This window comes from Bufo bufo, chromosome 4 (genome assembly GCF_905171765.1).
Source record: "Bufo bufo chromosome 4, aBufBuf1.1, whole genome shotgun sequence".
NCBI classification, from domain to species: domain Eukaryota; kingdom Metazoa; phylum Chordata; class Amphibia; order Anura; family Bufonidae; genus Bufo; species Bufo bufo.
Window position 1 is genome coordinate 8757897 of NC_053392.1, and position 14798 is coordinate 8772694.

General features: G+C 48.2%; 3 protein-coding genes across 4 annotated transcripts in view; 2 read left to right on the top strand and 1 right to left on the bottom strand.

Annotated features, from left to right (window-relative positions):
* LOC120998324 (aspartic and glutamic acid-rich protein-like) overlaps positions 1–14798 on the top strand; it is a 2513920-nt gene that overhangs the window by 2183201 nt on the left and 315921 nt on the right. The window lies entirely within an intron of this gene.
* The window catches only part of LOC120998305 (gastrula zinc finger protein XlCGF26.1-like), a 4064644-nt gene that overhangs the window by 1276238 nt on the left and 2773608 nt on the right, over positions 1–14798 (bottom strand). The window lies entirely within an intron of this gene.
* The window catches only part of LOC120998353 (zinc finger protein 501-like), a 75843-nt gene continuing 66939 nt past the window's right edge, over positions 5895–14798 (top strand). For both annotated transcript variants that reach the window (XM_040429019.1, XM_040429018.1), the window contains exon 1: positions 5895–5982. In XM_040429019.1, the coding sequence (XP_040284953.1) occupies positions 5958–5982 (25 nt within the window). In that variant the 5' untranslated portion in view covers positions 5895–5957. The remainder of the gene's footprint in view (positions 5983–14798) is intronic.

A 14798-nucleotide genomic window follows, 5' to 3' on the forward strand; every position in this document is an offset into this window, starting at 1 on the left:
ACCAGAGGCGCCCCCTCCTGTGTCAGGACGGTAGCGGCAGTGCAGGCAATGATAGAAAAAGCCTCTGACATTGTGTTACACTACCCGGTGATTGTACAAACACCTCATGACATACAGGGCATATTAACACAGGTTCAACCTCAGCATATTTCTATGGCCAGGCAACTCCAGTTACCTCCAGCATGTAGCCATGCTAGCAATGGGAGGAGGGAGGAGTCTGCGAGTCCCACTCAAGACTGGCTGGTATGGCCGAGGCCTCGCAGGTGCACCTAAATGTAACCTGTAGATGGAAAACAGGCACATTTCAATTGGTGTTTATACACCTCCAGGCATCTCTATATATACAAACAGAAAAAATGGCACGGTGTGAAACAGGCAGGAAGTGCTCAAACCCATATGCAGCTGTGCATATATACAGGGGAGCAAATCCTGCAGGATATGTTGGCTAATCTCTCAATTTTAAAATCAGTTTGAGGGTTTAGTAAGACCGCAGAGTGCACCTGTCTTTGCTAATATTATTATATTGGTTATTACATCCACATAATTGCTATCTTGTGTAGGATGTTTATTGTGGTCCGCTGCGGGCATCCTCCACTGTATGCATTTTTGCTGGGGATCGCCATTAGCAACGGGCCTCCCCTGTATATACATGCACAACTGCATATGGGTTTGAGCACTTCCTGCCTGTTTAACACCACGCCATCTTTTCTGTTGGATCTGTGCCCACAGTCCCGTCAGTACAAGAACTCTGCCTTATCTGGCAGTCCCTTTGACTTTTAAAGAATTTATACATATGTCTTGTTGGCAGTTTGTCTAACAAAAGGCGACCAAATGAATGGGTCCGCGATCCGCATGCGGCTGGCCCACAGTCAGTGCCCGTGCATTGCGAACCGCAATTTGTGGTCCACAGCATGGGCACGGAGGGGCAACGGTCGTGTGAACAAGCCCTTATTGAGAGGTCTTGGGAACTGCATCGATACCTGAGAGGGAATCTGGCCTCCGGCTGGCAGTTGGACCTGTCCCACCTGAAGTACCTCTGGGTTAAGACGTCAGTTCCAAGATATCTCAAAATGGGGGAATTGTGAGGGATGAGAATCCATTTTGTATGAGTATTTCTTCAATCTTGTACACATGTGGAAAAATTAAAGAACCAGCTGGCAGGATGTAGGGAGTCTCTGTGTATATAGATGAAATGTTTCTAGCTGCAAGGTCAAGGTCTTATCAGAGTTTGACAGACAAGAGAGAGTTATGTTCCTTCTGAGTTTAGAGATGTGCTGCTGAAGAATGCAGATCTTGCTGCAGAAACTTTTAAATTATTAGAATTCTGTTAGTACGGTGCGGAAGTATTGCCTTTTATGAATAACGAATCAAATCATTAGTTTCGATTTCCACCCCCTTTGGCGGAGGCCAGATTTATCTGTGATTATCTGTGGTGTTATAAAGATGTCTGCTTGTGTGGAATAAAGGAGAGAATCTGATTCAGCAGTGTGTCTGTGTCAGCTCTCCGAGCGCTCACCTATATACATCATTTGGGACCCCCGACAATTCTAGCGGTCGGAGGTTTTGCCCCTGTAACGTTACATTACCCTACTTCGTGAGATTTCCCTACCTCCTTACTTCCAGTCGCACCGCTAATGACGTGAGGAGGCGTTCCTGAGTTTTGACGATCTGCGCATGCGCAAACGGACAGTTTATGGAAAATCTCAGTGGAGTTCATCTGCACACCGGGACACTGTGCATGCGCCGGAGAGCCTCAGTAGGGAAATATTACGGCCCAGTGCGCAAGCGCGGCTAACTCCAGAAGATCCATGCGATCTCCGCACCTGCACAATGTGGGGGTAGGGAGATCTCATGGCCATATTTTCTGTTAAAAGTGCAGGGATGTGCAAAGTGTGGATAAATTTATAGATAAAAAATTATGGATATATATATATATTTAACAGAAAATATGGCCATGAGATCTCCCTATCCCCACACTGCGCAGGCACGGAGATCGGATGGATCTTCGGGAGTTAGCCGCGCTTGCGCACTGGGCCATAATATTTCCCTACTGAGGCTCTCCGGCGCATGCGCAGTGTCCCGGTGTGTAGATGAACTCCACTGAGATTTTCCATAAACTGTCCGTTTGCGCATGCGCAGATTGTCAAAACTCAGGAACGCCTCCTCACGTCATTAGCGGTGCGACCGGAAGTTAGGAGGTAGGGAAATCTCACGAAGTAGGGTAATGTAACGTTACACCCCAACAAGAGCAATGACAAAATGCAAAACACCAGCCAAAAAGGGTGAGGACAAGGAAATGGTCTGTGGTCACTACTCCTTTATAGCAGTGTATATATGTATCGACACTGCTCAAAAAAATAAAGGGAACACAAAAATAACACATCCTAGATCTGAGTTAATTAAATATTCTTCTGAAATACTTTGTTCTTTACATAGTTGAATGTGCTGACATCACACAAAAATAAAAAAATGGAAATCAAATTTTTCAACCCATTGAGGGCTGGATTTGGAGTCACCCCCAAAATTAAAGTGGAAAAACACACTACAGGCTGATCCAACTTTGATGTAATGTCCTTAAAACAAGTCAAAATGAGGCTCAGTAGTGTGTGTGGCCTCCACGTGCCTGTATGACCGCCCTACAACGCCTGTGCATGCTCCTGATGAGGTGGCGGACGGTCTCCTGAGGGATCTCCTCCCAGACCTGGACTAAAGCATCTGCCAACTCCTGGACAGTCTGTGGTGCAACGTGACGTTGGTGGATACAGCGAGACATGATGTCCCAGATGTGCTCAATTGGATTCAGGTCTGGGGAACGGGAGGGCCAGTCCATAGCATCAATGCCTTCGTCTTGCAGGAACTGCTGACACACTCCAGCCACATGAGGTCTAGCATTGTCTTGCATTAGGAGGAACCCAGGGCCAACCGCACCAGCATATGGTCTCACAAGAGGTCTGAGGATCTCATCTCGGTACCTAATGGCAGTCGGGCTACCTCTGGCGAGCACATGGAGGGCTGTGCGGCCCTCCAAAGAAATGCCACCCCACACCATTACTGACCCAATGCCAAACCGGTCATGCTGGAGGATGTTGCAGGCAGCAGAACGTTCTCCACGGCGTCTCCAGACTCTGTCACGTCTGTCACATGTGCTCAGTGTGAACCTGCTTTCATCTGTGAAGAGTACAGGGCGCCAGTGGCGAATTTGCCAATATTGGTGTTCTCTTGCAAATGCCAAACGTCCTGCACGGTGTTGGGCTGTAAGCACAACCCCCACCTGTGGACGTCGGGCCCTCATATCACCCTCATGGAGTCTGTTTCTGACCGTTTGAGCAGACACATGCACATTTGTGGCCTGCTGGAGGTCATTTTGCAGGGCTCTGACAGTGCTCCTCCTTGCACAAAGGCGGAGGTAGCGGTCCTGCTGCTGGGTTGTTGCCCTCCTACGGCCTCCTCCACGTCTCCTCATGTACTGGCCTGTTTCCTGGTAGCGCCTCCATGCTCTGGACACTACGCTGACAGACACAGCAAACCTTCTTGCCACAGCTCGCATTGATGTGCCATCCTGGATAAGCTGCACTACCTGAGCCACTTGTGTGGGTTGTAGACTCCGTCTCATGCTACCACTAGAGTGAAAGCACCGCCAGCATTCAAAAGTGACCAAAACATCAGCCAGGAAGCATAGGAACTGAGAAGTGGTCTGTGGTCACCACCTGCAGAACCACTCCTTTATTGGGGGTGTTTTGCTAATTGCCTATAATTTCCACCTGTTGTCTATCCCATTTGCACAACAGCATGTGAAATTGATTGGCACTCAGTGTTGCTTCCTAAGTGGACAGTTTGATTTCACAGAAGTGGGATTGACCTGGAGTTACATTGTGTTGTTTAAGTGTTCCCTTTATTTTTTTGAGCAGTGTATATATATATATCCTCTGTATACAGGGGCCGGTGTGAATGTATCCTGGGGCCACAGCCAGCGAGGGCTGTATATATATATATATATCTCCTCTGTATACAGGGGCCGGTGTGAATGTATCCTGGGGCCACAGTCAGCGAGGGCTGTATATATATATATCCTCTGTATACAGGGGCCGGTGTGAATGTATCCTGGGGCCACAGTCAGCGAGGGCTGTATATATATATATCTCCTCTGTATACAGGGGCCGGTGTGAATGTATCCTGGGGCCACAGTCAGCGAGGGCTGTATATATATATATATATCCTCTGTATACAGGGGCCGGTGTGAATGTATCCTGGGGCCACAGTCAGCAAGGGCTGTATATATATATATTTATATATATCCTCTGTATACAGGGGCCGGTGTGAATGTATCCTGGGGCCACAGTCAGCGAGGGCTGTATATATATATATCCTCTGTAAACAGGGCCGGTGTGAATGTATCCTGGGGCCACAGTCAGCGAGGGCTGTATATATATATCCTCTGTATACAGGGGCCGGTGTGAATGTATCCTGGGGGCCACAGTCAGCGAGGGCTGTATATATATATATCCTCTGTATACAGGGGCCGGTGTGAATGTATCCTGGGGCCACAGTCAGTGAGGGCTGTATATATATATATCCTCTGTATACAAGGGCCGGTGTGAATGTATCCTGGGGCCACAGTCAGCGAGGGCTGTATATATATATATCCTCTGTATACAGGGGCCGGTGTGAAAGTATCCTGGGGCCACAGTCAGCGAGGGCTGTATATATATATATATCCTCTGTATACAGGGGCCGGTGTGAATGTATCCTGGGGGCCACAGTCAGCAAGGACTGTATATATATATATCCTCTGTATACAGGGGCCAGTGTGAATGTATCCTGGGGCCACAGTCAGCGAGGGCTGTATATATATATATATCCTCTGTATACAGGAGCCGGTGTGAATGTATCCTGGGGCCACAGTCAGCGAGGGCTGTATATATATATATATCCTCTGTATACGGGGCCGGTGTGAATGTATCCTGGGGCCACAGTCAGCGAGGGCTGTATATATATATATCCTCTGTATACAGGGCCGGTGTGAATGTATCCTGGGGCCACAGTCAGCGAGGGCTGTATATATATATATATCCTCTGTATACAGGGGCCGGTGTGAATGTATCCTGGGGCCACAGCCAGCGAGGGCTGTATATATATATCCTCTGTATACAGGGGCCGGTGTGAATGTATCCTGGGGCCACAGTCAGCGAGGGCTGTATATATATATATATATATATATATATATATATATATCCTCTGTATACAGGGGCCGGTGTGAATGTATCCTGGGGCCACAGTCAGCGAGGGCTGTATATATATATATATCCTCTGTATATGGGGGCTGGTGTGAATGTATCCTGGGGCCACAGTCAGCGAGGGCTATATATATATCCTCTGTATACAGGGCCGGTGTGAATGTATCCTGGGGCCACAGCCAGCGAGGGCTGTATATATATATCCTCTGTATACAGGGGCCGGTGTGAATGTATCCTGGGGCCACAGTCAGCGAGGGCTGTATATATATATATATATCCTCTGTATACAGGGTCGGTGTGAATGTATCCTGGGGCCACAGTCAGCGAGGGCTGTATATACATATATATATATCCTCTGTACCGGGCAGAGATCAGCGCTGCACACCCACTTCCGGTGTCTCCCGCTCAGAACCCGCCGTCTACCTGCTGCTTCAGCTGCACCGCCTGTGATAAAGCCTCGTACTGCTCAGCTCCGCCCCTCATGTCACATGACTGTAGTGTCATCCCAGGTCCTTCACCACCACTTTTTTTCTTCCCTGATGAGCTCCGCCCCCTTAATAACAGGTCACATGACATTGACGTCTTTGCAGGTCCTTCATCACTTTAATTCTAAACTCCGCCTCCAGATAAATCACATGGTGGTGACATCATCCCAGGTCCTTCAGTAACACTTCTTTTCTTCACTGCTTCTTATTTCCGGTGATGTGATGAGAAGCTGCCGGGATGGAGGCCTCCTTCACATCAGCAGGTAAGAGGCCCCGGTGTAGATGTAGTCGGCAGTGCACCTGCTCCACCTGCAGGGGGCTCCACAGAAACTGATGGCGGTCCCAGCGGTCAGACCCCTCCCATATTATAGTCACCCCCGACCCCTGGGGATGGGGATAGCCTGCTGCACCGGGAGTAACCCTTTAAGTCTTCCCTTTAACCCCTCAGGACCCGGAGGGTTTTTTGTTCCGCTGTAGCCGCACAGAGCGGACATTCTGCGGTTACTGTGGAGGAGACTGAAGAGCTGTCTGCCCGGGCAACGCCAAGCAGCCCTTTATTACAGGGGAGGAGGGATGTGCCCTGTATACAGGAAATGTGTCCGGCTCTATCGGTATATACTACAGGAGGAGGGATGTGTCCTGTATACAGGAAATGTGTCCGGCTCTATCTGTATATACTACAGGAGGAGGGATGTGCCCTGTATACAGGAAATGTGTCCGGCTCTATCGGTATATACTACAGGAGGAGGGATGTGCCCTGTATACAGGAAATGTGTCCGGCTCTATCTGTATATACTACAGGAGGAGGGATGTGCCCTGTATACAGGAAATGTGTCCGGCTCTATCTGTATATACTACAGGAGGAGGGATGTGTCCTGTATACAGGAAATGTGTCCGGCTCTATCGGTATATACTACAGGAGGAGGGATGTGCCCTGTATACAGGAAATGTGTCCGGCTCTATCGGTATATACTACAGGAGGAGGGATGTGTCCTGTATACAGGAAATGTGTCCGGCTCTATCGGTATATACTACAGGAGGAGGGATGTGTCCTGTATACAGGAAATGTGTCCGGCTCTATCTGTATATACTACAGGAGGAGGGATGTGCCCTGTATACAGGAAATGTGTCCGGCTCTATCGGTATATACTACAGGAGGAGGGATGTGCCCTGTATACAGGAAATGTGTCCGGCTCTATCTGTATATACTACAGGAGGAGGGATGTGCCCTGTATACAGGAAATGTGTCCGGCTCTATCTGTATATACTACAGGAGGAGGGATGTGTCCTGTATACAGGAAATGTGTCCGGCTCTATCTGTATATACTACAGGAGGAGGGATGTGCCCTGTATACAGGAAATGTGTCCGGCTCTATCTGTATATACTACAGGAGGAGGGATGTGTCCTGTATACAGGAAATGTGTCCGTCTCTATCTGTATATACTACAGGAGGAGGGATGTGTCCTGTATACAGGAAATGTGTCCGGCTCTATCTGTATATACTACAGGAGGAGGGATGTGCCCTGTATACAGGAAATGTGTCCGGCTCTATCGGTATATACTACAGGAGGAGGGATGTGCCCTGTATACAGGAAATGTGTCCGGCTCTATCGGTATATACTACAGGAGGAGGGATGTGCCCTGTATACAGGAAATGTGTCCGGCTCTATCTGTATATACTACAGGAGGAGGGATGTGCCCTGTATACAGGAAATGTGTCCGGCTCTATCGGTATATACTACAGGAGGAGGGATGTGCCCCGTATACAGGAAATGTGTCCGGCTCTATCTGTATATACTACAGGAGGAGGGATGTGCCCTGTATACAGGAAATGTGTCCGGCTCTATCTGTATATACTACAGGAGGAGGGATGTGCCCTGTATACAGGAAATGTGTCCGGCTCTATCGGTATATACTACAGGAGGAGGGATGTGCCCTGTATACAGGAAATGTGTCCGGCTCTATCTGTATATACTACAGGAGGAGGGATGTGCCCTGTATACAGGAAATGTGTCCGGCTCTATCGGTATATACTACAGGAGGAGGGATGTGCCCTGTATACAGGAAATGTGTCCGGCTCTATCTGTATATACTACAGGAGGAGGGATGTGCCCTGTATACAGGAAATGTGTCCGGCTCTATCTGTATATACTACAGGAGGAGGGATGTGCCCTGTATACAGGAAATGTGTCCGGCTCTATCTGTATATACTACAGGAGGAGGGATGTGTCCTGTATACAGGAAATGTGTCCGGCTCTATCTGTATATACTACAGGAGGAGGGATGGGCCCTGTATACAGGAAATGTGTCCGGCTCTATCTGTATATACTACAGGAGGAGGGATGTGCCCTGTATACAGGAAATGTGTCCGGCTCTATCGGTATATACTACAGGAGGAGGGATGTGCCCTGTATACAGGAAATGTGTCCGGCTCTATCGGTATATACTACAGGAGGAGGGATGTGCCCTGTATACAGGAAATGTGTCCGGCTCTATCTGTATATACTACAGGAGGAGGGATGTGTCCTGTATACAGGAAATGTGTCCGGCTCTATCTGTATATACTACAGGAGGAGGGATGGGCCCTGTATACAGGAAATGTGTCCGGCTCTATCTGTATATACTACAGGAGGAGGGATGTGCCCTGTATACAGGAAATGTGTCCGGCTCTATCTGTATATACTACAGGAGGAGGGATGTGCCCTGTATACAGGAAATGTGTCCGGCTCTATCTGTATATACTACAGGAGGAGGGATGTGCCCTGTATACAGGAAATGTGTCCGGCTCTATCTGTATATACTACAGGAGGATGGATGTGTCCTGTATACAGGAAATGTGTCCGGCTCTATCGGTATATACTACAGGAGGAGGGATGTGCCCTGTATACAGGAAATGTGTCCGGCTCTATCTGTATATACTACAGGAGGAGGGATGTGCCCTGTATACAGGAAATGTGTCCGGCTCTATCTGTATATACTACAGGAGGAGGGATGTGTCCTGTATACAGGAAATGTGTCCGGCTCTATCTGTATATACTACAGGAGGAGGGATGTGCCCTGTATACAGGAAATGTGTCCGGCTCTATCTGTATATACTACAGGAGGATGGATGTGTCCTGTATACAGGAAATGTGTCCGGCTCTATCGGTATATACTACAGGAGGAGGGATGTGCCCTGTATACAGGAAATGTGTCCGGCTCTATCGGTATATACTACAGGAGGAGGGATGTGTCCTGTATACAGGAAATGTGTCCGGCTGTATCGGTATATACTACAGGAGGAGGGATGTGCCCTGTATACAGGAAATGTGTCCGGCTCTATCGGTATATACTACAGGAGGAGGGATGTGTCCTGTATACAGGAGGAGGGATGTGCCCTGTATACAGGAAATGTGTCCGGCTCTATCGGTATATACTACAGGAGGAGGGATGTGTCCTGTATACAGGAAATGTGTCCGGCTCTATCTGTATATACTACAGGAGGAGGGATGTGTCCTGTATACAGGAAATGTGTCCGGCTCTATCGGTATATACTACAGGAGGGGGGATGTGTCCTGTATACAGGAAATGTGTCCGGCTCTATCGGTATATACTACAGGAGGAGGGATGTGTCCTGTATACAGGAAATGTGTCCGGCTCTATCTGTATATACTACAGGAGGAGGGATGTGCCCTGTATACAGGAAATGTGTCCGGCTCTATCTGTATATACTACAGGAGGAGGGATGTGTCCTGTATACAGGAAATGTGTCCGGCTCTATCTGTATATACTACAGGAGGAGGGATGTGTCCTGTATACAGGAAATGTGTCCGCTCTATCTGTATATACTACAGGAGGAGGGATGTGTCCTGTATACAGGAAATGTGTCCGGCTCTATCGGTATATACTACAGGTGGAGGGATGTGCCCTGTATACAGGAAATGTGTCCGGCTCTATCTGTATATACTACAGGAGGAGGGAGGTGCCCCGTATACAGGAAATGTGTCCGGCTCTATCGGTATATACTACAGGTGGAGGGATGTGCCCCGTATACAGGAAATGTGTCCGGCTCTATCTGTATATACTACAGGAGGAGGGATGTGCCCTGTATACAGGAAATGTGTCCGGCTCTATCGGTATATACTACAGGAGGAGGGATGTGTCCTGTATACAGGAAATGTGTCCGGCTCTATCGGTATATACTACAGGAGGAGGGATGTGCCCTGTATACAGGAAATGTGTCCGGCTCTATCGGTATATACTACAGGAGAAGGGATGTGCCCTGTATACAGGAAATGTGTCCGGCTCTATCGGTATATACTACAGGAGGAGGGATGTGCCCTGTATACAGGAAATGTGTCCGGCTCTATCGGTATATACTACAGGAGGAGGGATGTGTCCTGTATACAGGAAATGTGTCCGGCTCTATCGGTATATACTACAGGAGGAGGGATGTGTCCTGTATACAGGAAATGTGTCCGGCTCTATCTGTATATACTACAGGAGGAGGGATGTGCCCTGTATACAGGAAATGTGTCCGGCTCTATCTGTATATACTACAGGAGGAGGGATGTGCCCTGTATACAGGAAATGTGTCCGGCTCTATCTGTATATACTACAGGAGGAGGGATGGGCCCTGTATACAGGAAATGTGTCCGGCTCTATCGGTATATACTACAGGAGGAGGGATGTGTCCGGCTCTATCGGTATATACTACAGGAGGAGGGATGTGTCCGGCTCTATCGGTATATACTACAGGAGGAGGGATGTGTCCTGTATACAGGAAATGTGTCCGGCTCTATCAGTATATACTACAGGAGGAGGGATGTGTCCTGTATACAGGAAATGTGTCCGGCTCTATCTGTATATACTACAGGAGGAGGGATGTGTCCTGTATACAGGAAATGTGTCCGGCTCTATCTGTATATACTACAGGAGGAGGGATGTGTCCTGTATACAGGAAATGTGTCCGGCTCTATCTGTATATACTACAGGAGGAGGGATGTGTCCTGTATACAGGAAATGTGTCCGGCTCTATCTGTATATACTACAGGAGGAGGGATGTGCCCTGTATACAGGAAATGTGTCCGGCTCTATCGGTATATACTACAGGAGGAGGGATGTGCCCTGTATACAGGAAATGTGTCCGGCTCTATCTGTATATACTACAGGAGGAGGGATGTGTCCTCTATACAGGAAATGTGTCCGGCTCTATCGGTATATACTACAGGAGGAGGGATGTGCCCTGTATACAGGAAATGTGTCCGGCTCTATCTGTATATACTACAGGAGGAGGGATGGGCCCTGTATACAAGAAATGTGTCCGGCTCTATCTGTATATACTACAGGAGGAGGGATGTGCCCTGTATACAGGAAATGTGTCCGGCTCTATCGGTATATACTACAGGAGGAGGGATGTGCCCTGTATACAGGAAATGTGTCCGGCTCTATCGGTATATACTACAGGAGGAGGGATGTGCCCTGTATACAGGAAATGTGTCCGGCTCTATCGGTATATACTACAGGAGGAGGGATGTGCCCCGTATACAGGAAATGTGTCCGGCTCTATCTGTATATACTACAGGAGGAGGGATGTGCCCTGTATACAGGAAATGTGTCCGGCTCTATCTGTATATACTACAGGAGGAGGGATGTGCCCTGTATACAGGAAATGTGTCCGGCTCTATCGGTATATACTACAGGAGGAGGGATGTGCCCTGTATACAGGAAATGTGTCCGGCTCTATCTGTATATACTACAGGAGGAGGGATGTGCCCTGTATACAGGAAATGTGTCCGGCTCTATCTGTATATACTACAGGAGGAGGGATGTGCCCTGTATACAGGAAATGTGTCCGGCTCTATCGGTATATACTACAGGAGGAGGGATGTGCCCCGTATACAGGAAATGTGTCCGGCTCTATCGGTATATACTACAGGAGGAGGGATGTGCCCTGTATACAGGAAATGTGTCCGGCTCTATCGGTATATACTACAGGAGGAGGGATGTGCCCCGTATACAGGAAATGTGTCCGGCTCTATCTGTATATACTACAGGAGGAGGGATGTGCCCTGTATACAGGAAATGTGTCCGGCTCTATCTGTATATACTACAGGAGGAGGGATGTGCCCTGTATACAGGAAATGTGTCCGGCTCTATCGGTATATACTACAGGAGGAGGGATGTGCCCTGTATACAGGAAATGTGTCCGGCTCTATCTGTATATACTACAGGAGGAGGGATGTGCCCTGTATACAGGAAATGTGTCCGGCTCTATCGGTATATACTACAGGAGGAGGGATGTGCCCTGTATACAGGAAATGTGTCCGGCTCTATCGGTATATACTACAGGAGGAGGGATGTGCCCCGTATACAGGAAATGTGTCCGGCTCTATCTGTATATACTACAGGAGGAGGGATGTGCCCTGTATACAGGAAATGTGTCCGGCTCTATCTGTATATACTACAGGAGGAGGGATGTGCCCTGTATACAGGAAATGTGTCCGGCTCTATCGGTATATACTACAGGAGGAGGGATGTGCCCTGTATACAGGAAATGTGTCCGGCTCTATCTGTATATACTACAGGAGGAGGGATGTGCCCTGTATACAGGAAATGTGTCCGGCTCTATCTGTATATACTACAGGAGGAGGGATGTGCCCTGTATACAGGAAATGTGTCCGGCTCTATCGGTATATACTACAGGAGGAGGGATGTGCCCCGTATACAGGAAATGTGTCCGGCTCTATCGGTATATACTACAGGAGGAGGGATGTGCCCTGTATACAGGAAATGTGTCCGGCTCTATCGGTATATACTACAGGAGGAGGGATGTGCCCCGTATACAGGAAATGTGTCCGGCTCTATCTGTATATACTACAGGAGGAGGGATGTGCCCTGTATACAGGAAATGTGTCCGGCTCTATCTGTATATACTACAGGAGGAGGGATGTGCCCTGTATACAGGAAATGTGTCCGGCTCTATCGGTATATACTACAGGAGGAGGGATGTGCCCTGTATACAGGAAATGTGTCCGGCTCTATCTGTATATACTACAGGAGGAGGGATGTGCCCTGTATACAGGAAATGTGTCCGGCTCTATCGGTATATACTACAGGAGGAGGGATGTGCCCTGTATACAGGAAATGTGTCCGGCTCTATCTGTATATACTACAGGAGGAGGGATGTGCCCTGTATACAGGAAATGTGTCCGGCTCTATCTGTATATACTACAGGAGGAGGGATGTGCCCTGTATACAGGAAATGTGTCCGGCTATATCTGTATATACTACAGGAGGAGGGATGTGTCCTGTATACAGGAAATGTGTCCGGCTCTATCTGTATATACTACAGGAGGAGGGATGGGCCCTGTATACAGGAAATGTGTCCGGCTCTATCTGTATATACTACAGGAGGAGGGATGTGCCCTGTATACAGGAAATGTGTCCGGCTCTATCGGTATATACTACAGGAGGAGGGATGTGCCCTGTATACAGGAAATGTGTCCGGCTCTATCGGTATATACTACAGGAGGAGGGATGTGCCCTGTATACAGGAAATGTGTCCGGCTCTATCGGTATATACTACAGGAGGAGGGATGTGTCCTGTATACAGGAAATGTGTCCGGCTCTATCTGTATATACTACAGGAGGAGGGATGTGCCCTGTATACAGGAAATGTGTCCGGCTCTATCTGTATATACTACAGGAGGAGGGATGTGCCCTGTATACAGGAAATGTGTCCGGCTCTATCGGTATATACTACAGGAGGAGGGATGTGCCCCGTATACAGGAAATGTGTCCGGCTCTATCGGTATATACTACAGGAGGAGGGATGTGCCCCGTATACAGGAAATGTGTCCGGCTCTATCGGTATATACTACAGGAGGAGGGATGTGCCCTGTATACAGGAAATGTGTCCGGCTCTATCGGTATATACTACAGGAGGAGGGATGTGTCCTGTATACAGGAAATGTGTCCGGCTCTATCTGTATATACTACAGGAGGAGGGATGTGCCCTGTATACAGGAAATGTGTCCGGCTCTATCTGTATATACTACAGGAGGAGGGATGTGCCCTGTATACAGGAAATGTGTCCGGCTCTATCTGTATATACTACAGGAGGAGGGATGTGCCCTGTATACAGGAAATGTGTCCGGCTCTATCTGTATATACTACAGGAGGAGGGATGTGTCCTGTATACAGGAAATGTGTCCGGCTCTATCTGTATATACTACAGGAGGAGGGATGGGCCCTGTATACAGGAAATGTGTCCGGCTCTATCTGTATATACTACAGGAGGAGGGATGTGCCCTGTATACAGGAAATGTGTCCGGCTCTATCGGTATATACTACAGGAGGAGGGATGTGCCCTGTATACAGGAAATGTGTCCGGCTCTATCGGTATATACTACAGGAGGAGGGATGTGCCCTGTATACAGGAAATGTGTCCGGCTCTATCGGTATATACTACAGGAGGAGGGATGTGTCCTGTATACAGGAAATGTGTCCGGCTCTATCTGTATATACTACAGGAGGAGGGATGTGCCCTGTATACAGGAAATGTGTCCGGCTCTATCTGTATATACTACAGGAGGAGGGATGTGCCCTGTATACAGGAAATGTGTCCGGCTCTATCGGTATATACTACAGGAGGAGGGATGTGCCCTGTATACAGGAAATGTGTCCGGCTCTATCGGTATATACTACAGGAGGAGGGATGTGCCCCGTATACAGGAAATGTGTCCGGCTCTATCGGTATATACTACAGGAGGAGGGATGTGCCCTGTATACAGGAAATGTGTCCGGCTCTATCGGTATATACTACAGGAGGAGGGATGTGTCCTGTATACAGGAAATGTGTCCGGCTCTATCATGTACTTCTGAGGTTCGGTATGATTACGGCGATGCCAAATCTATATCATTTTATTATATTTTAATCCTTTAAAAAAAAACACACAATAAAGCCTCTGAAAAAATAAAACATATTTTTCATCGCCGTATTCGGACCCCATCACTCTTCAATATTTCCATGTACAGAGCTGAGGGGGGGGCTGGGTTTTTGGGTCGTTTCTGATCGCTTTATTTATTTGCATTAAA